The sequence below is a fragment of the Eulemur rufifrons genome, chromosome 28 (genome assembly GCF_041146395.1).
Source record: "Eulemur rufifrons isolate Redbay chromosome 28, OSU_ERuf_1, whole genome shotgun sequence".
In the NCBI taxonomy this organism is placed as follows: Eukaryota; Metazoa; Chordata; class Mammalia; order Primates; family Lemuridae; genus Eulemur; species Eulemur rufifrons.
This window is the reverse complement of record NC_091010.1, coordinates 47,111,792-47,139,783: the sequence shown is the minus strand read 5'-3', so window position 1 is coordinate 47,139,783 and position 27,992 is coordinate 47,111,792. Positions and strand designations below refer to the sequence as shown.

Below are 27,992 nucleotides of genomic sequence, written 5' to 3'. Positions count from 1 at the left end.
TCAAGGCTGCAGTGAGCTACTGTGGCACTACTACACTCCCTCCCGAGTGAGAGAGTAAGACCTTGTCTCTAAAAATATATATTCTGTGTGATGAAGTGGGAAGTACTCATAAAGTGTTTCTGCTATATAATGAAGGATGATGGTTGGCTTGGTCAGTGGGGAGGAGTGCTATTTGGAAAGGAGCCTTTTTGGAGTCTCATGTCTAGCTGTTGGTGAGGGGGAGACAAATGTGTAGGGGAATAAAGTTGGGCTATGGAGGAGGTCTTTGGAGTGATAACAGAAGACGCACTTTTTAAACCTCCTTTGACACTCCTCTCAGTTTCCTTTTTGGTAAAATGGGGTAACAAAAGTAGCCATCTCAAAGGACTGCTGTGAGGGCCAAATGAAAAACATATAACCAGGTAGTAGCAAATACTACTAATATTATTATTGCATTCAGACTTAATTACTATCCAGAGAAAACACCAGCATGATGCAATGAGCAACTTTCTGAAGTTTTCTGAAATATAAGTTTTCCATTTTCTGAAATATAAAATGACAGTAATTTTTTTTTAATTAAGGTAGCATCTCATCAATCGAACTGTAAAACTCACTCATTGACCAACAACCATCCCATTTGTGGACATCTGTCATCTGTCAGTTGGCTTTAAGATGTCATACTACCCTCAAACTGAATTTTCAGGGTGTCTAAGTTCCTTTTATTAATGTATCAGATTTGGTTTAAGTCAGCTTTCTTCAAAATTTTTGTAGGCTATAAACATGAAATTCTAAGCGTATCAGATTTGGTTTAAGTCAGCTTTTTTCAAAATTTTTGTAGGCTATAAACATGAAATTCTAAGCAACCTAGTTACAGCAACGGCCTCCTTTGGGCAGTGAAAGTTAGATGAATTGTCCCACCGTTTCTAAGTAAGTAGTTAACAATCCAAGAAAAATTGGTCTCTTGGCCAGAGACTGCATATTTGTCTGGGGCTTAGGTTACTGGGGCTTAAAGATAGCCAAGACTGCCCTTCTCAAGCACAGAAACTAAGGTCTCTGAAGACACAGTGATAAATCTGTATTAATGTTATACACACACAGGCACACATAATTTCGTTTTTTGATATGTTATTGGAATTTGTTTATGAGTGATCTTTAAATGTCTTAGTCCAATTTTTAATTTAGATGGAGATGTTTATTAATTAAAATAGTTTCAGATTTTGAGGAATTTTTTGTTTGGAGGCAGATATGTTCACACAGAAGAGGTTATACCCACTGATTAATGTCTTTTATAGATCACTCCTACAGTGACAGCACAGAGATGGTGAAGATCATTGTGCATACTGTACAGAGTCAGGATCGTGTTCTCAAGGAGCTGTTTGGTCATCTGAGGTAGAAAATTGCTTTATTTCCTACCAAAAACCCAGCATACTTTTATTACGTTCCTTTCAAAGTATAATGCCCCTCTTTGGTAAATATACTAGACGCAGGAAGAGTTCTGGCAGTACCTTGGGTAATTTGGCCATAGCTGTATGCATTTATATGACCTGTTTGTAGGCACTGCTTTGGAGATCAGTCATTACATCTGATGCTGATCGTAGTTCATTTCTCCAGCTGGGTTTGGGAGTATGGTATAGTCTTGGGGGACGTGTAAGTATCTGACACTGATTTAATCTCTCCAGCAAGTTGTTGGGCTGTAAGCAGAAGATTATTGATCTACTCCCCAAGGTGGAAGTGGCCCTCAGTAACATCAAAGAAGCTGACAATACTGTCATGTTTATGCAGGGAAAGAGGCAGAAAGAAATATGGCATCTCCTTAAAATTGCTTGTGTAAGTAATTATTACTGAATTATTTAACATTATGTTGCTATTGTTCTCTGCGAAAGGGATATTTATCAGCATGAGCTGGGCCCTTCTGAAGACATGTATTTCATGTTGGGTTGATGCCCACGTGCCTACCTTGAAGTCAAACTAGCAATTGAGATGCAGGACTTTATGATCATCTCTCCTTTCCAGTTCCTGATGTTCAACTGAGTTGTTTTTTTTTTTTCCTCTAACTAAAGTGGTATTACAAGGGTAGATACATTTGGTTTTAGTCAATGACGAAAGGGGCTACAACAGGATAGTTACTAGTGGTGTGAAAGGTGGGGATAATTTTGTACAGAAATACTCTGTGATGGAAACGTTAAATCTTAGGAATATGGTAAGAAATTGTATGAATCACCAGAGGTACTTGCTTATAATCATTTGATTTTTTTTTTTTTCCTTCAGACACAGAGTTCTGCCCGGTCCCTTGTAGGATCCAGTCTAGAAGGTGCAGTAAACCCCCAAGCATCAGCATGGCTGCCCCCGACTTCAGCAGAACGTGAACATTCTCTGTCATGCGTGGTAACTCCTCAAGATGGGTGGGTTCACTTTGTAACAATAGATAGTTGTGTTTTCAGAGCAGTGATGGGAATGAGGCAATAGTGGTTAAGGCAGTCTTCAGTGCCTTCAAAAAGGGGTGGAGTCTTGACTGTCCCTTTGTAATAATCTTGGGCAACTTACTTGACTTTTTTAATCTACATATTTCCTCACCTGTAAAATGAGACTGTCTCATAGAACTGCTGTGAAAATTTGATTAGACAATGCATGTAAGGTACTTGGGAAGTAAATGTTCAGCAAATGTTGCTATTATTATTGGCTCAATCCCAGTTCTAAGTCCTTTTTCTGTTATTGGCTTATCACTTTGTTTTATCTCTGTGAGAAATTATGCTATCTCTTTGCATTTATCATTTTGGGATCCTTGATTACCCTTCAAATAAATTGTTGAGATCTATTCTATTTTATAACTTAGTATTTCTAAAATCAGACTTTTTTCAATGCCTTAAATCAGTTTTGCAAATAAAAAACTCAAGTTTGAAGCCCTATATTATCTTTTATTAATTTCTGCTCTTCTGCTAAAAGCTGAATGACTATCCATTTCTGTTATTTTCTCAGCATAAGATGTGCCATCTCCAGAGCCAGTGGCTCTTTGCTAGCTTGTGTATTGTCACTTTTCTCACAACTCATGGAGACCTCTACAGCACCAGCATTTCCTGGAAGCTCTGCCCATAATTAGTTTTGCAGAAGTGCAGCCATGTCACATCACTGCTCAGGAGATCATGCAGTTGCACATTCTGTACTCTACTTTTATGAGAGAAAAGCACATGGCAGGAAGGCAAGCTGATATCAGGTATTTTATTTTTTTAAAGAAAGCAAGTTCCAAGGTATATCTTGGGGTCATTATAGACATGGCCCAATGCAATACATCTGCAACTATAGCACAAGCTATAATTAATTATATAGACTTTAGGAAACATTCCATTAATGAGAGTTGAAGGAAATAAAATTTAACACATTACTTACCTTTTTATTCTTAATAAAAGCATTTAGTTTTGTTAGGAGATGCTAATGGTTGCAAATGTCACCTCTATACAATTAGTTTCCAATTTGAGGTTGTAGTTGTTTGCAAAAGTATGTCTGACAGGTATTTTAAATATCTTTTCTAATAGGAATACATTATAAAGGAAAACTGATTTTAATTACAGTGTACCTGTGGTACTTAACTAAAAGGATTGGGGACTGTTGGCCTCAATTTTTCCATCTGTTGGATATGAACTGAAACAGAATTTAGTTCTAAGCTAATATTGGCTAACATTCTAGAGCCTAGAACTGGCTCTAGTAGGGAACAGAGGGTTGGTCAAGGGTGAGGCTAGAGGCCAGGTGGAAGAGGAAAGGATGAAGGTAGAAACTAGAATCAGGATCTCCTTCAAATATAAACTTCTAGGGATACATCTTGGTTCTGGGCAGCTCCCTCATCACACTGTTTTCTTCTGTTGCCCTCAGGAATCAGCTTGCTTGTTTTCCTTTTCATTGCCATCACCTGTAGTTTCCAGTGAGTTTTTTTCACCTTCCCTGATCTCTGCAAAACAGATTACTTTTCTATCTTCTTCCCTTGCATTTGTGTCTGTGAAGAAAGCATGCTGGTGTTTTTACTACTTGTAAGGAAAGGGATATTTTCCAGAAACAAAATCTTGTCTATGCCACAAGGATACTTTTTCCCCCAGTTAGCACTTTCAGAGGGGAAAAAAGTTGTGCCTAAGTGCCACTTATATTTCAGAGGAAAATCAGATTGGAGTTACAATGGACTTATCATTAGAGTTAGGCAGAGGCAGCAGTTTGGACTAAATAGTACTCTGCCTCTGGGGGGAGGAATGAGGAAACTGAAGACTACAGGAATTAGCTGCATTGATGTGCTGGGTTGCAGGAAGGGCAGTGATCATCCTGACCTAGAAGAACAGAAAGTAGAGGAAATTCATATGCCCCTTTGCTGAATTTGAGAAGGCTTTGTTCTTTCATCTCACAGGGAGACTTTAGCACAAATGATAGAAGAAAATTTGAACTGTCTTGGCCATTTAAGCACTATTATTCGTGAAGCAAATGAGGACCAGGGCAGTAGTATGATGGTGAGTTTTGTGTGGATATGGGTTTGTGTTTTAGATATGTTGGGTGCAAAGGGTTTAACTTTCCATGCTAGCCTTATCTGGCATCTGGGATACAGATAGGGAATAGAACTCAGAGGAAAGAGCATTTGAGGAATATTCTCAACCTCAAATCCCTATCTTCTGTTACTCAGGGTATACTAGGATTATGTCATCAGTAATCTTCAATAGCAACATTTTTGGTCAAATTAAATGAGTAGAAGCTTTCTTCACAATATGACCACTGAAATTGAATGGTCTGTACCTTTTTGCTTCAGCAATCAATTTTCTCCAATAAGAAGGGACTTTTAATACTTTAATTCTTAAATAGTACCTGCTGCATATAAAATGAATTATTAATATACTTATAATAGTAAAGTGCTTATATTAAGATTTGGTTACCGTAAACTATTGATTTGTTAAAACTTGGAGAAATCAATAAAATGTTTACTGAATTAACTTTTACTGCATTTAGTCTCAATGTCAATTCTATATATTTCCTCTTTCAATAAGAATAATAGTAGCTGGGCACTGTTGCGCACACCTGTAGTCCCAGCTACTTGGGAGGCTGAGGCAGTAGGATCGCCTGAGCCCAGGATTTTAAGGCTCAGTTTTTTTTTTTTTTTTTTTGAGACGGAGTCTCACTTTGTTGCCCAGGCTAGAGTGAGTGCCATGGCGTCAGCCTAGCTCACAGCAACCTCAAACTCCTGAGTTCAAGGGATCCTCCTGTCTCAGCCTCCCGAGTAGTTGGGACTACAGGCATGCACCACCATGCCCGGCTAATTTTTTCTATATATATTTTTAGCTGTCCATATAATTTCTTTCTATTTTTAGTAGAGATGGGGTCTCGCTCTTGCTCAGGCTGGTCTCGAACTCCTGAGCTCAAACGATCCGCCCACCTCGGCCTCCCAGAGTGCTAGGATTACAGGCGTGAGCCACTGCGCCCGGCCAAGGCTCAGTTTTAAGTGTGAATAGCCACCACATGCTAGCCTGGGCAACATGGCAAGACCCCTGTCTCTTAAAAAAAGAAGAAAAATTTGCTTCAAATATTTATGAAACTCTTTGAAATATTTTTTTTGAAATTACCAGAAAATAAGGTGAACTAAACTCTCTAATTATAATGGTTATATTTTTGAGTTTTCAACTTTTGATTATAAAATGTCCATACATGCAGGAAACTTGCAAAAATGAACACCTGTATACGTATCACTTAAAGTCAACATCTAATTATAACTTTTTCATGCCTGGTTTTAGAGTCTTGATTGGAGTTGGTTAACAGAATAGAATGACTTGCCACTTGTTCACTGTCCCCAAATTGATGGAAGTTGTTGCTGCACATGTTGGAATTTGTTTTTCCCCCCCGAAACCATTCTTCAGACACCGGTCAGTGGAAGAAGTGGCTGTGATCAGAAACTACATTTCTACTATGATCATAAAAATGTGATTTTACAAGCATAGTACTTTGATTTTGAGTAATTTTAGCCTCTGAACAGACAGGATTTTATAAAAAGTCAATGGACTTGTTTAAATAATTGTTTTAATACCACAGCTGCTTTGGAGCATCATCATTGTTACTCATTTGTCTTCAAACTTGGTAGAATATTACTAATTTAGAACAAAAAATACCTTCTAAAGTTTTAACTTTGTGGCATAAGGCCAATTATGGTATTGTTGAGAAGAAAACCTCAATTAATATGTATTTTAACTGAAAGTTGTCTACTTGTGTTTCTGTGGAAGAGACTGCTCACAAGTAAAGTTGTATTTCTTGAAGAATAAACCCTACCTCCTTGTGTTGCACTCAAAAAGTTCTCTTCCTTGGCATCATAAGGAGTTGGCTTAATCCCATTTTTAATTTTACTGCACATTCATAAACCATGTTAAGTGTGCTATGTGTATATGTATTTAAGATGTACATTTAATAATATCAAAGAGAAGATGCCTGTTAATTTATAATGTATTTGAAAGTGTGTATGTTTCTTCATTTGTAAAAATGGGTCAACTGTTTATTCTTTCATGTCTTGTCATACAAATTTATAAAGGTGTGCACTCCCTTATCTGTAATTGTAATTCCAAAATCCAAAAAGCTCTGAAAACAAGGTTTTCATAAGCTTAGTGACAAAACTCATTTGCTTGCAAATCTAATCTGAACTGACATTGAAATCTGTTTATCCCATTTAGTGTGAATATTCATTTATTTTGTTGCAGAAATATTGATGTTTGATGATTGGGGGGAGGGACGCTGCCACAGAGTCTGCTGAGGGTTAATGTAGTATGGTATATGCACTGAATTACCTTTCTAAAATCTGAAAATTTTGGAAGTCTGAAACATCTGGCACCGAGGGTTTCAGATAAAGGACTGTGGATTTCTATCATTTGTAATTTAGAAGGTATTACTTGTTTTACAAAATGTGAAATGCTTTTATATTCTAGATAGTTTTTCACTTTGTGTATTAAATGATTTTTAAATTAACTTTTGAATCCCTATTCATTCTAAAAATCAGATAATAGAACAATTGAATGTGGCTTGGGAAAATATGATGGTTCCACGAAGTGGAACTGGAGCACAGAATGACATGATAGGCTCTCCCTGTACTTTTCTCAGGAATTTAACAGGACTTACTATAAAGTCAGTATTGGGCAACTTCTTTAATATAGTGCTCTCCCCTGAGATGTCCTATCACCAGTATCCATGGCTAAAAAACATGCTCATACCTTGCCCTATAAATTGATGCCAGTCGCACCATCCCGATTTCTGCTAGTGGTGTAATTTTCCCAGTCACCTAAGTTTAAAATATTGGGATTGTCTTTTGTAGTCATCAGGTACCACTTTCTCTCTAAAGATGGTAATTCCATCCCTGTCAGCTGTTACAATAGGCAGTCTTTCTTGCTTTTCTAATTCTAGAAGATTTTATAATACACATTTTTATTTTGGGGGCACCTGTTGCTTGGAAGATATTAAGCTAGATGGCAAGATCAGAAAGTTAACAAAGGGCAGTACAATAAAAGTGCTTATCTGGGAGTCTGAACATTGCAGGCATCCAAGCATTAAAATTTTTGTTAAAGGATTTTTTGTTCAGTGATCATGCATTTTCTAAATATCATTCTAATAATTGGTAAAAGATTCGCTATAGGGTGGGGGCCATTGACAGTGCGTGGCTGAGGTGAAGTCAGGGCAGCCTGATCCACATAATTTGAGCAGCTGGTGTGAGTCAGAAGACTATCATAGTGAGATTCCCAAACTTACTTTTGATGCCTAAGTGGACCACTCTATTTTTTGTTGGGTAACAACTTTTCAGAGTGGAGTGGCGGTTGTGAATTATATACATTTCATTCTCCAGTCTAAACAATATTAAGAAAAACTAAAAGAATGTATCCAGAAAACATAGGGGCTGGAGTTAAGTTCTTCTTTTTGCTTTAAGTTGAAATAGCTAAGCTCTGCAAATATCATTTATCTGGAACAAAGTCCCAGACATTACCAGGTAATAAAAAATCGAATGATACAGGTAAGTGCATTTATTGAAGGGAGTGGGTAGAGTGGTCTGGGAAGACTGGCTTTAATGAAGACTTGAATTGGTTCTATTTACCTCTTCCCATTGCCACTACTAGGTAACCTTGGGCCTCCAGTTTCCTAACCACTTGGCTTCCTTGCCTACAGCCTGTGTCCACTCTAAGCGATTTTGCAGATTCACTGCTTTTCCATTTCCCTACTCAAGAGGTTAGAGGACCTTCCCAATCCCAGTCTACCTTGTTGGGTTGTGGTTTCACCACTAGCCTTTCAAGGCTTACATTACTGCCCAACCTACTCTAATATGCTGCCCTTATTTCCCTTGCAGTCATCCATCTCACTCCCACCTCTACTTTTTTCCTTTGCCTTTTTTATTTTTGGTAATATATGCACATCGTGCAGAATTTAAAAAGAACAGAAGACTACGTAGTGAAAAGGTCTATCTCTTTCGGTCCTCTAGCCATATAGTTCCCCTAATAGTAGAAAAAGTTTATTCCGGTCTTTAAAAATCTGGTCCTAGCCTAGCTAACCGTACCACTCCTTTCCATCACGCAAGCCTTCAAAGAAACTTAAGTGCTTACAATTCCTTTTGATCTCCTTGGAGGACCGCCCCCCCCCCCCCCCCACACACACAATTACGTGCTTAGCTCATTCTGTTCCTATTGTCTGGATGGCCTTCATAAAGCCCTCACTAGATCAGCATTCTGGCAATAAGAAGTGCCCCAAAAAAACAAAAACAAAACTTGATGAGTGAATGATGCAGTTATTATCAATAATATATTGAGTATCTTGCTCTTCTGAACTTCCACAGCACTTTACTTGCAACAAGTCTGGTTACTCCTAAAGTGCAGGATCTGTGCCTGAAGCACGTGCTTGCCACACAAGTGGCCCCGGCATAAACCACAAAAGGACAAATAAACGGAACCGCCACCACTGAGAGTGAGGGAGTGGGTACTTGCACGAGAACAAACTGACCAGTCCCTTGTCCGAGAGGCCTTCTCCTTTCCTCTGCTTCCCTGCTTACCCTAGACTACGGACTTCCCTTCTCTTCCGGAGCAGCTAACCAGCCGTGCACAGAGAAGCAGCCACGTACCTTTCAAAGAGTGCGCGGCCGGGCGGCTGGGAGAATTTTGTCCCGTCCGCTCCCCGTCTCACCAGTCGCGGGCGGGGGACCGCTGCGTCGGTGTGCGTCCCCGCGCAGCCGCAGTGCTCGGCGAGTGGGCGGGGCCGGCCGTTGGCGGCGGTTGGCTCGGCCGGGAGGCGGGTGCACGTGCGGGCGGGGGCGATGCGTCACTGATCGGTGAGGCGCGGCGGAGGGGTCGGCTTCCCTCCAGAGCCTGTGGCTGGGCCCCTTCTCAGTTAGTACCTCAAGCCGGCTAGCGACCGTTGGGAGTGGGAGGGGATGTCACGAAGCTCCCCGTGCAGGGGCGGCACGCGGGCCGCCTGGGGCGGAGGAGTTGGCGTGGGGAAAGTGGGGTCTGCGAGGAGGGAAGAATAAGGGGAATTGGGAGCGGGACTCCCTGGCTCAGCCTGGAGAGTGGGCGCCAGGTCTCTCTGCGAGGAGATGGTGGAAACTGGAGAGGGTGGGCCTGTCACTCCCGGGACTGAGGGTCCTTTCCTCCCTCACCCAGGAGGAACAAGGATGAATATGACTCAAGCCCGGGTTCTGGTGGCTGCAGTGGTGGGGCTGGTGGTTGTCCTGCTCTACGCCTCCATCCACAAGATTGAGGAAGGGCACCTGGCTGTGTACTACAGGTGAGCGGCAAGTGCAGTCAACTCAGGCTCTGGAGCGGTTAGAAAGGGTCCTCCCGTTAGAGTGGAGTCTGGGAAGTTGTTACCTCTGCAGCGTCCGGGGGCGCACGTCCCAAGCCCTAGGAAGAGCATGGGGGCCTAAGCAGGCTTTTGTGGGGCACCCTCTAGGTGTTGGACAGTTTTAGTGCTATGTTCTTTTTGTGCAGAGGTTAAGACTCCTTTACAGTGATTGCTAGTACACAGCAAACTCTAGAAAAATGAAGGGAGAAAGGAAGTAGTCGCTCTACCTGTAACTGAAAAGATAGATAAATTATTTACAGTACGTACAACTGTACAGAGTTTTGTAAAGTTTGCTGCCATCGATGCTAGTTAGACAATTTGGTCCTGTTTATGGTTGTTACTTCGATTATTTCATTTGAAAAACTCCCAGTGTCTGGTGATGTCTTATAATACCATGATGACCATGACAGTTATATCCCTGGACCTCGAGGGACATCATAAGCACAATACTGATGGGCCACCTTCCTCCTTTCTTACCGTTCTTTTTCAAGTTGAGGAGAGGAATGGTATGGGAGGTGTTGAGCTCACATAACTTTTCCTTCAGCATAATTACTGCCAATTCCTTTTGATATAGATTAGTAAGAGAGAGGCCAATTTGTGGTGTAATTGGGATAGTGGTGTATTCACAAAGCTTCAACTTTTTGCTTGTTTCCATCATCTCTCAAAACTGATATTTCTACTTTTAGATCCACCGTGAATGTTAGAAAAAGTACAGTTTTAGTGGTGTATCTTAGCAGATGGAACTATAGCGTAAGAAATGACAAATTTCCAGAGTTCCATCCAGCTTAGCATTGTCTTTCTGGCATTAAAACCAGAGAAAGCACATTTCAAGGTATGGCTTTCAAGGAATTAATGATAAACCCCAAACAGCTCATCTTTTCGTATTAATTTTTTGTTTTTATACAGAAACTTTATGTTCCCAGTATTTTAATTGCTTTGCAGATAGATTAAAAGAACCATGAGCCTCAGAAATTTTTTCCTTCCTTGAAAGTTTGTGTTGTCTTCTTTTTTTCAACCTGGTGATTAAATGTATTTTGCTCATTATGTACAATTAAAAGTACCTCAACTGAGAGCCATTAGAATTTTTTAAACAAATATTTCTCAGAAGGTTAAATACCAAAGAGAATCCTTTGAACTTGAGAGTAGTGCTGGAAACCCAGAGGTATGGTTGGTCTAGCTTATGAAACAAGGTGTAACATCGACAGTTTAATTTGCTCTTTTCACCTTTTTGGGTATGGTAGGTATTTTAAGCAGCAGTCGTTCATTATTTGTAACTCATATTAGTGAGGCATTAGTAGGTCAGCAGTGCCAGTAAGATTTTAGATTTGGAAAGAATTTTTCTCTTTATAATTTTGTCAAATTGAAACATCTTTTTGCAGGGGAGGAGCTTTACTAACTAGCCCCAGTGGACCAGGCTATCATATCATGTTGCCTTTCATTACTACGTTCAGATCTGTGCAGGTGAGTGATTCCTGGGGAAGCCCCCACACCAGATAGACAGGTATGACAGGAGGAGTTACCACACTCGTGGGTGGAGATGAATTTCCTTATTGCTTAAGCAGATGGTGGTATTTACTTAAATGGAGGAGTTAGAGTACAAGTTCAGAGTACAGTTGTCATAGCACAAGTTATGATTTTGAACCACCTCACTCTCTTGCAATGAATTAGAGGTATGAGCCAAGCAGCTTGGAAGGACTGACTTCTACCATCTGTATAGTGGTATGTAGCAGGTTTTCTGTTGCTGCTGTCAAAAGCAAGACTTAGGAACACAACTGGAAATACAAACCAGTGATCATTTAGTTTAGAACAGTGTTTGGTTTCCATAGAGGCAGGCTCCTGGGCTACTGTTAACACGGAGCATCTGAATTTTTATACACAGCTTTTCTGGCTCACATTTTTTTGCCTGGTACATCAAGCTCAAGTTTATATGGAACCTTAGTGAATGTTATATTTTGACAGCATCCCAGAATATTTGAAATAAGTATCTGGTCATTGAAAAAAAAAGTGACTTGGCCATGGGGGACAATAAATATATTGATATAACAAGATGACAAAACAGGATTAGGCTGTGACCACTTTTGCAAGCTCAGTGTGATCATAAATTGTAAATCTTTGGATTCAGAAGTTTGTATACCATCTGCTACTAATTTTTCAGGACTCAGGAAAATTCAATGTTATTTAATCTTGTAATTTTAAGTCTAGTCTTCCTGCTAAGTGAGAGTTTAATTATGAATACTTGAATCCCCCAGGTTTCCTTCCTGTCTCCTTTTAGATGGTTTAGGAAAAGAATTGTGTCTGTCAAAGTGAAATGTGAGGTTTTTCCCCTAGTCAAACTGATTTCCATATTATTTTCCCATATTTATTTTATTCATTCTTGCCTGGGTTCATGCTGTTACCTCTTCATTCACCAAATTGCTCTCCATACCTTCTCTCCTAACCCTTGCCAGCCTTTTTAAGGCTCATCCCAGATTCTTCCTCTTCTAATCTATAGTTCTTAAAGTTTGCATTATGAATCTTGGCCCTTCATCTTATTTTCTTTAATAATATTGTTTTGTATTGTTCTCTTAAGTTTTTGTGTGTATTTTCTTTCCAGAAAGTCTCCAAGCTTCTTGAAGGCAGGAATTATAACACAGTTCTATTTCTGACTTTCTGTTTATGGTGGAAGTTACTAAATTGAGCTGATTTCTCAAGAAGCAATGTTGTGGTGTAGTGAACGTGGGGACCTGGCTCTGCCACCAACTGGTTGCATGACTTTACGGAAATCATTCAACTGTTGTAGACTTCAGTTATTCTTCTGTGAAAGAAGGAATTTTAATTATGTGACCTCACCAACAGCCCAGTCTGTAATTATGTTAGCAATGGCATCATCAGACTCTTAGAGATCAAAGGCTTTTTTTTTTTTAGATCTTGTTCAAAGTCAGATAAATCTGTCTCTGCCTTTTTGAAGCTTCGTGTGTTAAGACATTCTTATGCAGAGATATATAAAGGAGATATAGACAATAACATTAAACAGATCTTGGAGTCTAATTGTATATGTAACAAATACATGATGTGTGTATATATATTTAGTAATGATCATAAGAGATGCAAATGAATAGGTAAAAAGATTTCAGTGTAAACTAATATACTTTGCATCTACAAAAAACTTAAATGCTGGAGCCAGAGTGACTAGGAATGTTCTTTATATGTGAAACAGTAACATTCTAGGAAAGAATTATATTAATAAAACCCTTTTAAGAAATTATTCTTATAAGAGTAAGACATAAATTTATTTTTGGGAATTTTTGGAACACATTAGAAGATAAAGCCTTGTATGAACAAATGGTTTGACAGACTTGGCAATTGAAAGGAATATATATGAGTGTGAAATCCCATATATGATAAAAGAAGAAAAAACAATGCTTAGAGAAGTTATATAAAAACCTTCATTCTTTAAAGTATATGTGAAGTAACCATAGACTCACTTTTAAAATAAATATTCTGTCATACTGGAAAAAATAATGTTTAAGAGAATATAAAAGAAGTATAAAAGTACGTAAAGATAGGATGTTAAATTGAAGATTTAGCATTTGAACTCTTTCCTAGTTCTTGGTTTAAAAATTGGCTGGAGAATATCCCCTAGGTTTAAATAGGAATATGTATTTAAAGTTGGTGTGGATTAAGGAAATTGAATTAATTTCATGTTTTGAAGGAAATAAAATAAATTGAACTCATCTCTTCATCAATCCTCCTCACCATCATTAATGTTTACCATCACCCTGACCTCTTAACTCAAGAATTATTTTTAATTCTTTTCCTTCCTGGAATTTTACATTCAACCAAGTATCACATCCTTCCCCTATTATGTCTCCTGGATTGACAGCTTTCAATTTCATGGCCTTTCCTGAATTAACCTAATTAAACTGATGTTTTAGCTCCTCAGCTGGTCGTCTTGCCTTCAGATAAGATGGATAATGAGAAGCGCATTGCCTATGAGCAAAGGAATTAAGTGAAAACCATATTTTTGAAAGGTTAATTTTGTGACTGTGTGTAAGACGGACGAGAGAGCCCAAACTCCCCAGCCAGCATGCAGGGCCCTCTACTTAATATCACCATGTTCTTTTCTCAGAATTTCAACTCTCATCTCAATTGCCCCTTCTGCTCCAGGCAAGCCGGTCTACTTCCTGCCACCTAGACGCTATTTGTCTTCAACTTTGTGTATTTGAATAGGATCTTTATTGAACTTAAGATGTTCTTCTGTCTCATCTGTTCTTATTTCTTCCCTTCTAGACCTGGCTTATAAATACTTCACCTCAGAGATCTTTTCAAACTATTATTTTACTCTCTGTAATTTAGCTTCTTACAGTTTATTTTATACTCTGTTATTTTGTATCTGTTCATGGCTTGCTTTGTAAGGTTTTTGTCTCCTTTGCTGGATTGTGAGCTGTTTGGAAACAGGAACCGTGCTTCTTTTTTCTTTTGTATTCCATAAAATAGTATGTGCTGTGTGCTTAATAAGGTACGGTGTGTCCAGAACATGCTTATTAGGTGCTGATCTATATGAGGCCTTAGAGTGTAATAAGAAGTCATTCTGGGTATGAACAAAGGTATGACATAGAGAAAGCAATTAAGTGCTGGATTGTTGGTTCACTAGGAGGAAGCAGTATGGCGGTGGCCCTTCTATTAAAAAGGAAACTGAGTAGAACATGTGAGAGCTCACTAGGTCCTAAAGTAAAATACTGACTATAGCTTTAGAGAAGAAAGGTTGCTGTTGAGTTGAAGGGCAACTTTGAGTCATAGAGTACTTGAAGGCATGTAATAGTTATCTTTTATCTTCAATGTAAACAGTAATATCAGTAGTGGAATCAAAGTTCAGAGCACAAGTCCTAGCCACAATATCTTTGTGGGTAGGCTGTGTAGTTTACAGTCCAGGCCAGCTCCAGACAAATAAGCGGCTCTGCAAGAGTTTTCTACTTACTAGAAGATTGAACACTGAACCTTTCTAAAAAAATATGTTCTGTCTCATGCCTTGCATTTCTTCTAAGATACAAAAAGAAATGACTATTCCAAGAGCTAATCTTTGGGGACTGAAATTGTGATAGAGCTCTCCTGTACTTACTGTCAGCAACTTTCCAGAGGTTTGCCTCGGAGATTAGTAATTCCTTGACAATATGTGTCTTGAGTATTGATGAGATATTGTTTCTTCTCTAGACAACACTACAAACTGATGAAGTTAAAAATGTGCCTTGTGGAACAAGGTAAGCTTTCTCCTTGCTTACCAGCCTCCCTTTAGTTCATATAAAGTTTCTGTTCCTAAAGCTGTGCTCATTTATACATCTTTCAAGTAGACAAGATAATAACCCAAGGGGATTTCTGATCTGAGCATTACTTGAGCAAAGGTCTATCTCCCAATAGGAACTTTCCATCTTAGGAGCCTTTGGCGTTACTGAAAAAAAGTAGTTTTAGAGCCAATAGACTTAACTTTGTGTATCAGCACTGCCATATCTGCTTTGTTGACTATTTTTTTTAATACAGTTTATTTTTTTTATCACCGTTTTAGGTTCATAGCAAAACTGAGCAGAAAGTACAGGGAGTCCCCGTATGTTGCCCCCATACGTTACTTTGACTTTTCTAAGCTTACTTTCCTCATTTGTAAAAGTCAGGTAATAAAACCTACCTTGCAGAATTGTTTTAAGGATTAGAATTAGTGTATTTGAAGTGCCTAACCTAGCACTTAGCCCAGAGTAGGTGCTCAGTAAAACATAGTTTAAAATTAAATCATTCCACTCTCTTCTCATCTGTAGTATTAAATGCCATCTAATTTAGAGTTTCTGATTCAGTAGGTCTGGAGTGAGGCCCAAGAATTTGCATTTCTAACAAAAGTTCCTGGTTGATGCTGATGCTGCTGGTCTGAAGACCTCACTTTGAGAATTGCTGCCCTAAAGAGGTTTAGGGAAAGAAAGGCAAGCAAGGTCCAAATTATTTCTAAAGTATAATCACTTCATTGAATTATTTCAAAAGAAGAAGGTGAAATTCAAGGTATTTTTTAAGTTACCTATTTTAAGTGACCTAAAATAATTACTACTAAAAGCATACAAAAGAGACTTTGACATCTATGGAGGGACAGAAGTACTTTTTTAAAGGGAGCAAACTCTCTCTGTGTTTTAAGTTAATATATTTGATTATCTAGGTCTCCCTAGGACTATCTATAAATCTCTTTTATGGATTCTCTTTAGTAGTTTACACTTTTTCCATTTCTTTGTTTTTAGTGGTGGGGTCATGATCTATATTGACCGAATAGAAGTGGTTAACATGTTGGCACCTTATGCAGGTATGTTATGCCTCTATTCTGTTGTTTTTATAGTTATGTTCAGAGTGTTTATAACTGAGTGAGTCCCTGAGGAATAGAAAGATACTTTTTGTTTTACAGCCTCATTGATTACTGATAAATATAAGAGAATAATCACTGGAATATTTTCCGTTTTTAGGGAATAGAGGCAGAAATAGGTCAGAAGTTCTGGGCAAGGTTGACTTTCTGCAACTACACGAGTTACTCTTCTATGCGCTTAGTGTTTTGAAGAACAAGATGGTCATTGATTATTTCTAGAACAGGAAAACAACATTTCAACTAGTCAAGGGGAGAAATAGTATCCTTGTGTGCTAAAAATCTGTAACTGATCAATTCCTTGGGCCACACTGGTTTGCCATCATAGAGAAATCTTTTCCAGTTGAGATTGCTGTAGCTTGCAGAGCAATCTAAAAGTCTTCAATGTGGGGAAAGCATTTTCTTGGTAAAGCATGAAGACCCACAGAGATGGAGTAGGTACTATTCAAATCAAAAACTTAATTACTCAAAACCAGATAAAAGTAGAAGGAAAAAAAAAAGCTATACAGTTTTGTCTTTATCCTTGCTAATAAAATTGGCATATCTACTATGTACAGAATGCTGTGTTTGGCAAGAACAATTAAAAAAGAAGTTATAGCCTTTGTCTTTAAGGGGGGTTTATTTTACTTGAGAAAGATATATTGGAATGTAAGATCATGCTAAGTTTCACATCTCTGGTACAGGTGCAAATAGTGAAAAGATTTCAGAGCAGAGAGCAGATGTATTACTGACGTACGGATTTGGATCATATTTTTCAGAGATTAAATATTTTCTTTGTCTATTTTTTCCATCTCTCTCCTTTCCTTGGTCACCAATCATTGGAATGGATTATGATTGAAAGTAGAAAAAGAGAAGAGATTGATTCTCTAGCCAGAGATAAATAGGAAACTATTATATCACCAATTCATTTGGGAAATGATCAAGCAAATGAGTTAGTTAGCAAATTTTTATTGATGGTCTGTCCATTGATTTTGATCTGGAATCCAGTTACTGCTAACATCCCGCATGGGAAGGCCAGGGGAGCAAATCCTTGGATCTAAAGACAGAGCACAAAGCAGCATGTTTTCATAAGTAGAGCACAGATTCTTGACATGGTCTAACATGTACCTTTGGGGACATTTCTAAAATTCTCTAGTTCTTAGTTTCCTAATATGCCGAATTAGGAAGATTCAGTGCTAATCTATGCAAATTGCCTGATACAAAGCCTAGCCCAGTGACTGTTAGTTCCTTTCCCTTCTAGCCTTGTGTCTTTTTTACAGCCCTTAAAATTGCGTTTTTAAAAATGGTCTTTTGCAACTGCTTCCTTCTTTTATTCCCACCATTCCTCAGTTGGTTTAGTCCCTCTTTACCTCCTTCACTCAACTTTTGCTTTGCAGTAATTGCCTTACGCTTTTCCTGCCTTTGATCTCTATGCCTCTCAATTCATCTTTACATTGCTGCCAAAGTACAAATCTGGCTGTGTCATGCCCTTGCTTGAAAACTTTGATAGTTACTTATTACCTCCAAAAAAATGTATACTCTCTTTAGTATGGACTTCAAAGTTTGCTTGCTGGTATTGCAAATGCAAGGATATCTGGAAAATTGAGCACAAGGAACACATCAAGGTTTGTGAGTCATGTTTTATATTTTCACTATTTTGTTGGCACATTTCCTCATGTGTAATATATCACTTGTAATTTAACCCTGGCTGGATTTGAAGATACCTGAGTCATTGTTGGTTAAAACAAACATGGGTTGTACCTCTTCTTCAGTGTTTGATATCGTGAGGAACTACACTGCAGATTACGACAAGACCTTAATCTTCAATAAAATCCACCATGAGCTGAACCAGTTTTGCAGTGCTCACACCCTTCAAGAAGTTTATATAGAATTGTTTGGTAAGTGTCTTACTTATGTAAATATATGTAAATAGCCCATTGGAAATTCATTCAGTTCATTTATTGATGTTTAGTAAACCTTATGCTGTTTGAGCATTTCTTCTGAATTTATAATAGAGCAGTTGTCTTTAAAATATTTATTTTTTAAGTTTAAAATTTTTTATGTAACTTGGTACAGATTGGAAAAATTTATTTACTCACAGGCTATATTCTGTTTTTACTGTGATAATGTAACTGAAAATTAGCTTCATTGCTATTTTAACAGATACTTTGAAGAAATTTAAAAGTCTATGTCTTGGAGCTCCCTGAGACTCACCTTCATGCTTAATGATTTGGTAGGAGGACTGATAGGAGTTAGTATATAGTTGTATTCACAGCTAAAATAAGATTTATTACAGTCACAAGATACAAAGCAAAATCAGCAAAAGGAAAAGGCCACTGCTGAAGTCCAACAGAAATAAGACTTCCAGAGTCTTAGTCTTCCCACAGTAGAGTCACGCAGGATGTACTTAATTCCCCCAGTAACAAGTTGTGACAACACATGTGAAATATTGTCTACCAGGGAGGCTCATTAGAGACTCAGTGCCCAGGGTTTTTATTGGTGGCTGGTCATGTAGGTACCCTCTGCCTACCACATACCAAAATTACCAACTCCCAGAAGGAAAGGAGGTGTTCAGCATAACCATATTGTTTATATAAATAGTTCAGGCACAGTAAGCCACTTGTATCAGTTCTGGGAAGGGTAAGAACCCTCTGCAAATCCAAGTTCTCAGATGCCAGCCAAGGGCCAATTGACAACCAGGCCTTTCTAAGGATCGCAGTCTCAGGCCTGCTATGTTAACTCTCTTCTGTACAAGTTACTTTTCATTTGTGATAATGAAAGTTCTGACCTGGGAATGGGTTGTTGCTGTTAGTTGCTCACTTCTCCTTTCTGAAATTTGTAGTGAATTTCTTAGAAGAGGCATAGGAATGGTTAATCAATTTAAAATCTACCAATTGATTCCTGTTTGACGATTGACAACCATTGCAGTGACATATGAGGGAACTGATAGGTCCTGCTTTGTCACATCACCTGTCATTTTAATAATAGTGAAAGTACCATTACTGTTCTGTGAGCTTAGTGGGTAGAAAATTCATGAGTTACAAAGCAAGTGACGTGACAGCATCTTTATTATCCATTCTGTGTGTGCTTCAAAGACTTTCTGATGAACTTTTCTCTCTCTCTTTTTAAATCTAAAATAATAATAAGGCTGAGGCCCATGTAAATCAAGTTTAGTAATTTGGGAATTTGTGTAAAGATTGACTGAAAATAGGAATTTGCTTTTTTATGAGAATCAGGATACATGTTAAGTAAGACCCCTGAATTAATATATTGGAGACTCAGATTATCCATTTATTAGAAAAACTTATTTTTTCAATAAATAAGTTTATCCAAAGTTAAATAATAAGTTTATTGGATGAACTTATTTTATTGGATAAACTTTGACTAGCTGGTTGTCATCTTCCTTCCTTAATTTATTAGATAATTGCTCACAAAGACCCACACAAAAGGCAGGGAGAAGCAGTTTATGCTCTGTGAAAGAATAGTACTGTAGAAACTTTAGGTGTAGTAATGATTGGTTTTGTTTCAATATTAATACAATGTAAAAAAATTAGGTATCATGAGATCTGTTGTTCTTGGCTTAAAAAACAGATCAAATAGATGAAAACCTGAAGCAAGCTCTGCAGAAAGATTTAAACGTCATGGCCCCAGGACTCACTATACAGGTAAGTCCTTTTTCTAGGGAAGTTCTCTGGGAATTGTGAGAGCTTTGAGTTTAATACTTTCATCATATTTCTTATTCAGCAATTACATAATTGAAGTGCTGTGGTGATTTATAGAATACCTTTCTCACCTTGACCTTAGTTCTCTACCAAATAAAATACTCTTGTAGTCTACCATGGGTGGCATTGTGAACTCTTCAAGGGAACTGATAAGCTGATGCTCTTACAAGAAAATAAATTTCATATTTCTGCCATGTATAAGACATTATTAAGATATAGTAATGGTTATAAATCAGTATAAAAGTAATCCTTGCCCTCAGTAAGATTATGAAAAAGGAGTTCAAGTGTAAGATTTAAATAATAATTCTACACAAAATAGATGTCACAAAATATTAATTTACAGATGAATTCATTGGATGATTATTGCCTTAAGAGGAAGAACTTTTGAAGAGTGTGCCTGTGTGACTGGGGGAGAACTGTGATTGAGTTGAGATTTTAGGTTGGTCTGGAAAAATTAATTGGATTTATGTGGGGAAGAGGAATGAGAAAGGTATTTCAAGTGCACAGGATGGCCTGAGTAAAAGCAAGGTAGCAGGTGGATTTAGTGTGGTAGCAGCATTGGGAGATAGAATGGTACGAAGTTGATTATACCCCTGCTTTCCTGGGTCACTGTTTTCAGATTGTGCGTTGAAATCCAGGAAGTTGTAAAATCTTTTTTAGTGGGTCTTGACCAGCATTTTAAATAAGATGGAATAGAATATGAAAAGAAATGGCAGGTAGTAAGTTTAAGTATTCAGTGAAACTTTTGTTTGTTTTACGTAAGTGTGTCGGGGTGGGTGTTTATATTGGGTGTAAATGCAAAATGTGTTCCTTACTATGTCTGTGGTCCATAACATTTGAAAACCACTTCTCTGGATCTGGATTACCCAAGAAATGGTAATGTGGCTTCTCTAGTGTCCTTTCTCAGAGGCTGTAGGAAGGAGATCAATTGATGGTTGTGATGAATGTTACTGCAGCTAAACATAAAGCTTTCTTAAATGTCACATGTGTCTCAATTCTTTTTGCTCTGTGGCACTGCTACTGAGAGTGTGTTCACTATAAGTGATCAAGTGTGTGTGTGTTTCTCATAAACGAGACTGGAAAGATGGATGAGGTTTTTCCCATGGCCTCATACTCTGCCATTATCTCAGACAGGTGCCTGAGAGTGAACCAGCAAAGTTAAGAGGTTGTTTGAAATGACCAGGTAGAACTTTATAAAGTCCTCTTGGTTGTCTAGTCATTTGTAGCTGGAGTAGCTTTTTAATTTTAAAGATAGTGAACCTGAAGTTCAGATATTCTTAGATGCTGCCCAGATTATTACTCAGAGATTTAGCTCATTCCTTTTAACAGTTGCCTAGAATTCCTTTTCTTATATTATTAGTCATTTCTCTATTCCCAGTTTTTTGCTATTAAACAATAGTGTAATGAACATTCTTGGCACATATCCTTGTATGTATAGATTGTCTTTCATACTGGCTGTACAGATCTACATTCTTACCAGCAGTATGTAAATACTTGTGTCCCCACAAACTCACCAGCATTGGAAGCAATCAGACATGCTAATTTTTGCCATATGGGTAGGTGTGAAGTTACATCTCTCTTTGATTTGCATTTCTTGGTTATTAAGGAGGTTGAGCATCTTTTGGTGTTTTTATAGGGCATTTAGACTCTCTTCTGTCAGTTGCCTATTTACATCCTTTGCTCATTTTACAGAAAAAACTTTACAGAAAAAAGTTTTAAACATGCATGTTATAGAAAAACGTTAGGTATTAGGAAAAGGGTGAAGAACAAAGTGAAATTCACCAGTAATCTTACTGTGCAGAGATAACAGTTTGTTGTATCTTTCCAGACTCTTCTTAATATATATGAACATATGTTTATAGATATTAATAAATACATGCCAAACTAAAGTGGAATCATACCATACCTGCTTTTATCAATAATAGTATCAACATCTTTCCAAGTCAAAATATAGATTTATTGCATCATCACTTTTAATGGTTATATTTAGTGAATCTCTGTGGTTTCAAAATTTTTACTGTTACATACATGTTGCAATGAGCATGCTTATATATATACTGTACATCTTTTAAAATCCTTCCCTTAGGATAAATTTGTTAAAGTAGGATTGATGAGTCAAAGTGCATATTCTGTTTGGGGGCTTTTTGATACATACTACCAAATTGCCTTTCAGAAAAATTTTAGTAGCCTCCCACTCTTTCATCAACAGGATTGGTGAGCTGTAGTTCCTACACATTTGATTGTGTAATTGTACCCAAATAATTAGCAGGTGCAAGCTCTCTCTTCCTCTTTTAATCCTTTTGGAGAAAATTAATCTGGTATTTTGTATTAATTATTGCGGTTGAGTGCCCTAGGATATTTTATTGGCCATTTGCATTTCATTTATGGCTTGTTCGTTGATTTCCTCATTTTTTTAGTTTATGGTTTTTCTAATTGATTTAAGTTATGTTTTAAATGTTGGTTATTACGGCTCTTTTTAAAACGTATAGGAAACGTTTTCTTTTAGTTTTTTTCTTTGCCATTTAATTTTGATTTTCCCCCTGACAATTTTGGAGTTTTATACTTCTACATAGTGATTTCAGTGGTATTTTCTTCATAGTGTGTTGCTGAGCTATATGCTTCAAGATCCTTTCACTACTTTGAAAGTATAGAAATTTAAATCAAATCAGAAATTACAAAATTTTTCTGTACTTTTACAGTTGTAGTCTTAGATTTAAATCATTAATTCCCCTGGAACAATTTTGATGTCAATTGTGAGTTAGGGCTTTAATTCCTTCCCCCTACCCCAAATTGGGTAGCAACAGTAATTACTGAATAATTTCTTTCTCCATTGTCCACCTTCTTTGAAATGGTATTTGTATTGTATTAAGTATATTCTATAATATACTAGAGTCTTTTTCTGAACTTTGTTCTGTTCCACTGCTCTTTCTATTCCTACTCTTTCATGAGCTATTGAGCCCTTGAGCTTTTCTCATCAAATCTACTTCTCTCCTGTTTTTTCCTTCATGTCAGTAAATGGCAGCTCCTTCCCCCAGACCAATGTAGAGGTGTGGGAGGCATCTTTGACAGTCCCTTCACCCTCAACATCTAATCACTCCCCAGGTCCTGCTAATTTCACCACCAAAACCCATGTAAAAGCATCATGCCTCCATCTTTATTCACTGCCACCTCCTCAAGCCAAACCACCATCTCTTGCCTGTACTTGCCCAGTAGCCTCCTGTCTCCTTTCCCCATTTTCACTTTTACCTTTCTCTGCTTCATTTTCTGCACAGCAGCAAGAAGAATCTTTTGAATTTATTTATTTGTTGTTTTTATTAAAAGTCATTGAATGAAAAAATGTAGTGTCGTAATACATTCTTAAAGTGGTAGACAAGATCTCCATTGTTTTAGTTGCTTTTGTCTTGTTATAAAAAAGTTTTTTTACAGTAGTTAGAATGTATTTTTAGAGCTTCAGATCTGTTTTTCAGCCTTCCTATTTTTAACACATTACCATATGGTTGTGATAATTCAACTTTTAATTCAATTTTAGAATCTGGTAAGGTACATTGTCATTTCAGAAATAATGGCCTTTGATGTGTCTGCAAGTTTATTCTTCCAGATGAGTTTTCATTATTGGTATTTTCAAGTTATATCAAGTACCTAAATAAGCATATAAGTTAAAAAATAAGAACTTAATTTGGCATTACTTAATCATATCATACTTTTTGTCTCTTTCAGAATTTCCAACTTGGAAAAACTTGAATCCTAAGTTAAATTAATACTCAAGCATTTAATGAGTTTTAATGCTGCTCAATATGTAGTCTTTTTTTAGACATTGAGGAATGCAGTTTATTCTTGGTGGATTTATCGTGTGTCTGCAAATTTGTTAAATTCACTCTCTCTAGTAATTTTTTTGGGTTAATTTTCTTAGATTTTTGAGTTATAGAGTTATGCCAAAAATAAAACATTGATTTCCCCCTCGACAACCTAGTACTTCCCAGACTCCAAATCATCCTATTTTAATTCTTCACATAGCACTCATAATTATCTGAAATTCTCATATTCATTTACTTGCTTTCTGTTGTTATTGTCTCTTTTCTCTCTTCAAATTTTAAATTATGTGAGGGCAGTCTTGCCTTCTTCACTGCTGTGTCCACAGTGCCTAGAACAAACAGCGCTTGGCACACAGTAGGTACCTGATAAATACTTGTTGTTAAACGAACATTCTCTGTAACAGTCAGTTATTAAATTTTTCCTTTCCCTTATTCATACCCCACTTTTCTTCTTGAAAAACTGCTCTGGCAAATTAGAATGGTGAAAATGGTCATCATTGATATTTTTTTTCCTATCTTATTTAAGGAAGTGACTATATTATATGCTGGCTTTTGATTTAAAATCTATGCTTATAACCCAGGGGCCAGTTTGAACAAGTATATTCATTCCATCAGCCGTCCCCCCCCCCACCTTTTCCACTCACTGTGTGTGTGTGTGTGTGTGTGTGTGTGTGTATGTATTTGGGCCATTATTTTTGGATATGTTGTTATTTCTTCAGTCTCTTATGGTACAACTTATTCATAATACCTGTTATAGCAAGTGTTTATATTTTCACAAATTTGAAAATCTGTGAGGTTTCTCAAGATTGGTAAACATGTGATATGTTCTTTGGCTTCATGTGAGGAAATGGGAGTCTCCAAAAGACAGTTGTAATTTTCACTTCTTTTTATAAGGCTAAAAAGATATGTACGCAATCTCTTAATTAAATGCAGTATGACAGTACTTCCCTTTGAATCCTACTAATCCATATTGGAAGTCATCTTATGTCTGGTAGTCACATCGTGAAATCTGGCATCTCTCACAGATTTTGGTTCTGAATTTTTATCTTCTGGATATCTCCACTGAGTTGTTCCTTATGGCCTCACACGCCTTCACCTTCGTGTCATAAGTTCTTTCCACACAGCCCCCAGCTGCTTATTCCATTTCCCTGCAATCTTTATATTTAGTTATGATAGTCCTCAAAATTACCTACAAATTTGACTCTTCTCTTTCCTGTAGGGAATGTAATGTTGCTTAAAAGTTTTTAAAGCTCTCCTGGGCGTGGTGGCTCACCTCTGTAATTCTAGCACTTTGGGAGGCCAAAGGTGGGAGGGTCTCTTGAGCCCAGTAGTTTGAGACCAGCCTCAGCAACATAGCAAGACCCTGTCTCTACAAAAAATTTTAAAAACTAGCGAGGCATGCTAGCACGCGCCAGTAGTCCCAGCTACTTGTGGGGATGGCTGAGTCAGGCTCCTCGCTTGAAGCCAGGAGTTTGAGGTTGCAGTGAGCTATGATGATGCCACTGCACTCTAGCCCAGGCAATAGAGTGAGACCCTGTCTCAAAAAAAAAAAAAAAAAAAAAATTTAAGCTTTCTTTTAGTAACTTAGTTCATTTGTTTGTTGGTTCATTAGTTGGAGACAGTGTCTTGCTCTGTCTCCGGGGCTGGAGTGTGGTGGAGTCATCATAGCTCACTGCAACCTCAAACTCCTGGGCTCAGGCGATCCTCCTGACTGAGCTTCCTGAGTAGCTGAGACTGCAGGCATGTGCCACTATATCTGGCTAATTTTTTTTTTTTTTTTTTTTTTTTGAGACAGAGTCTCACTCTGTTGCCCAGGCTAGAGTGAGTGCCGTGGCGTCAGTCTAGCTCACAGCAACCTCAAACTCCTGGGCTTAAGCGATCCTACTGCCTCAGCCTCCCGAGTAGCTGGGACTACAGGCATGCGCCACCATGCCCGGCTAATTTTTTGTATATATATTTTTTAGTTGTCCATATAATTTCTTTCTATTTTTAGTAGAGAACGGGGTCTCACTCTTGCTCAGGCTGGTCTCGAACTCCTGACCTTGAGCGATCCACCCGCCTCGGCCTCCCAGAGTGCTAGGATTACAGGCATGAGCCACTGCGCCCGGCCTATCTGGCTAATTTTTTGATTTTTTGTAGAGATGGGGTCTCACTCTTGCTCAGGCTGGTCTCAAACTCCTGACTTCAGGTGATCCTCCCACCTCAGCCTCCCTAAGTGCTAGGATTACAGGGGTGAGCCACCATGCTCAGCCAAGCATTTTTAAAAAACCTTAAAAGAAACCAAAACCTTAAAGGCTTAAAAGTTTAGTCAATTTCCAGAGGAAATTATAATTTTCTTCAAATCAGCAAAGTATTTTGTGTGTGTGTTTGTGGTGTGTGTGTGGGTGGGGTACAGGATGTGTAGTAAAATCAGAAGCTTTTGAGAGATAAGTCCTTTAGGCAGAAATTCAACCTTCAAAAAACAGCACTTTCTAATTAGATAAAATCTTAATTATGTCGAAGTACACTGTGATTAGGGAAACAAAGTGTCTAGTAAACAATGTCTACAAAGACAGGTAGATACTACTGAGATTCCAGGAAGAAAGAATATAAGCCAATAATTGGTATTTGTTTTCTTTCAGCCACTGGGCTATTTGTTTACAGTGAGTACTAAGTGATTTTAGGTTTAGGAAGTAACAAAGTAATTTGCTTACTGTGCGCTGTATTAAATTGCATATAGTGACCTGGGTTTTTTGTTTGTTTTTGGTTTTGACTAATTGTTTCCAACTTTACAATTTCAATCTTGGAACTTTGCCTTCCGTCTGTTTTTTTTTGGTTTGCAAGTTTGAAAAGGAAAGCAAAAGGATCCAACTTAAAGAGCTTTGTAAAACATCTTTTAGGGGAGAACCTTTTCTCTAAGGGACTTATTTCCTCAATGGGTAGGGTAGCTTTCCCTGTAGTCCTGCATTTTTTTAAGGAAATATGAAGCAACTTATCTTTGATTGATTCTTGGTGCGATGGCATGAAAAGTAAATTGTCTCATGGGATCCCCACGTGTGTTAGTATCATTTGAGGCACTCTTCTGTAGAAGCTTTACTTTGAAGATTTATTTTTCAAATATACTTTGGCTTTTTCACTTTTATTTTTTAGGCTGTGCGTGTCACAAAACCCAAAATCCCAGAAGCCATAAGAAGAAATTTTGAGTTAATGTGAGTAATATGCATGGGCTCCCAATATTTCTATTTAGGGCTATCTGTGTATTACTAATAACCACCAGTTTAAAGGAAACATGAGAGATAACACACTCTGGTGTGGAGAGTATATGTCTGTCTTCTATACTCTTATTCTAGTAATATTGCTTATTTTCATGTCTTAATTCCCACTAGACTCTTCATTAGTTTTCTCTTTATGTATGGACTTTTCAAGAGCAGTTTCAGTGGCTAAAATTGTAGTTGCCATAGAACTATTGCTGGAAGCCAAAGAGCTATAATTTTATATGAATAGTACCTTGAATTAAATACTAATAGAGGAACCAGTCCTAGCTGTGAAAGTTGAAGAGAGTGCCTGTATTTTGTTACTATGTTGTAATGGTAAGAATAGACACCTTGTTGATGTAAAGTTTGGTTTTCCATTGTGTGTGACTGTGTATCCACAATTGGACCTGAATCTTTATAATTTGCCTCTGGGGAAACCTTGCTTGAGTTGACTGCTACAGTCTTCTCTTTTTTGTGTCCAGGGCTAGCTGTGAATGAGAAGTTAGTTGTTTAATGTGAAATTAGTTTCTAAGTGTTTTAGAGAGTCCCCTTTAGGGAAATACTGCATTTGAAATGGCAATATTATTTTTGTGTGACAGGTACTGGCAAAAAGAAACAAAAGTCTTTAGGAAATTTGGCTGATACGTTAAGAGGGAAAAATACGAGGTGCTGGAAAATAAATTTGCAAAAGGCAAAAATCCAATAGATGTATAAACACAGGGGGCCCAAGGAGTAGTAATATTGCTTTATGGGGTGATATGCTTCTGAGTCCTTTTTGTTCCCAAGTCTGTATCTTCTATCATGTGGAGTTTTATTTTTTTCTTTTTTGTTGTACAGAAGGAATACTTCTTTTAAAACTATAAAGCATAGAGTGCCAAGGTAGATCATGGGTGTGATCCACTTACAGAAAAAAATATTTATTAAAGGCTCCGGATGCCTTAGGCTTTAAATATAATTGTTTCTGGTGATGGAACGATAAATACTGTGTGCTCTCTTGCCCTCAGATAACTCAGTATGCAGAATGTTGTTTCATGTCTTTTATCAATGTTGGCAGAAGGGGAACTTTGAGAAGAAATGTTTTGGGGAG

The 27,992-nt window shown here is 37.7% G+C and overlaps 2 protein-coding genes across 5 annotated transcripts in view; both read left to right on the top strand.

Moving 5' to 3' along the window:
• Positions 1-6,813, top strand: part of CHUK (component of inhibitor of nuclear factor kappa B kinase complex) — a 34,171-nt gene extending 27,358 nt beyond the window's left edge. Inside the window, exons 17-21 of one of the 2 annotated variants that reach the window (XM_069461082.1) lie at positions 1,272-1,368; positions 1,659-1,806; positions 2,248-2,364; positions 4,364-4,463; positions 5,733-6,813. In XM_069461082.1, the coding sequence (XP_069317183.1) occupies positions 1,272-1,368; positions 1,659-1,806; positions 2,248-2,364; positions 4,364-4,432 (431 nt within the window). In that variant the 3' untranslated portion in view covers positions 4,433-4,463; positions 5,733-6,813. Of the gene's footprint in view, positions 1-1,271; positions 1,369-1,658; positions 1,807-2,247; positions 2,382-4,363; positions 4,464-5,732 lie in introns of both variants that reach the window. The other variant, XM_069461081.1, reaches the window with a different exon arrangement.
• A 2,418-nt stretch (positions 6,814-9,231) lies between these two features.
• ERLIN1 (ER lipid raft associated 1) overlaps positions 9,232-27,992 on the top strand; it is a 33,831-nt gene continuing 15,070 nt past the window's right edge. The window contains exons 1-8 of one of the 3 annotated variants that reach the window (XM_069459950.1): positions 9,232-9,283; positions 9,615-9,738; positions 11,175-11,256; positions 14,986-15,032; positions 16,044-16,105; positions 17,911-18,036; positions 19,730-19,803; positions 26,802-26,860. In XM_069459950.1, the coding sequence (XP_069316051.1) occupies positions 9,626-9,738; positions 11,175-11,256; positions 14,986-15,032; positions 16,044-16,105; positions 17,911-18,036; positions 19,730-19,803; positions 26,802-26,860 (563 nt within the window). In that variant the 5' untranslated portion in view covers positions 9,232-9,283; positions 9,615-9,625. The other 2 variants (XM_069459949.1, XM_069459948.1) reach the window with 2 other exon arrangements.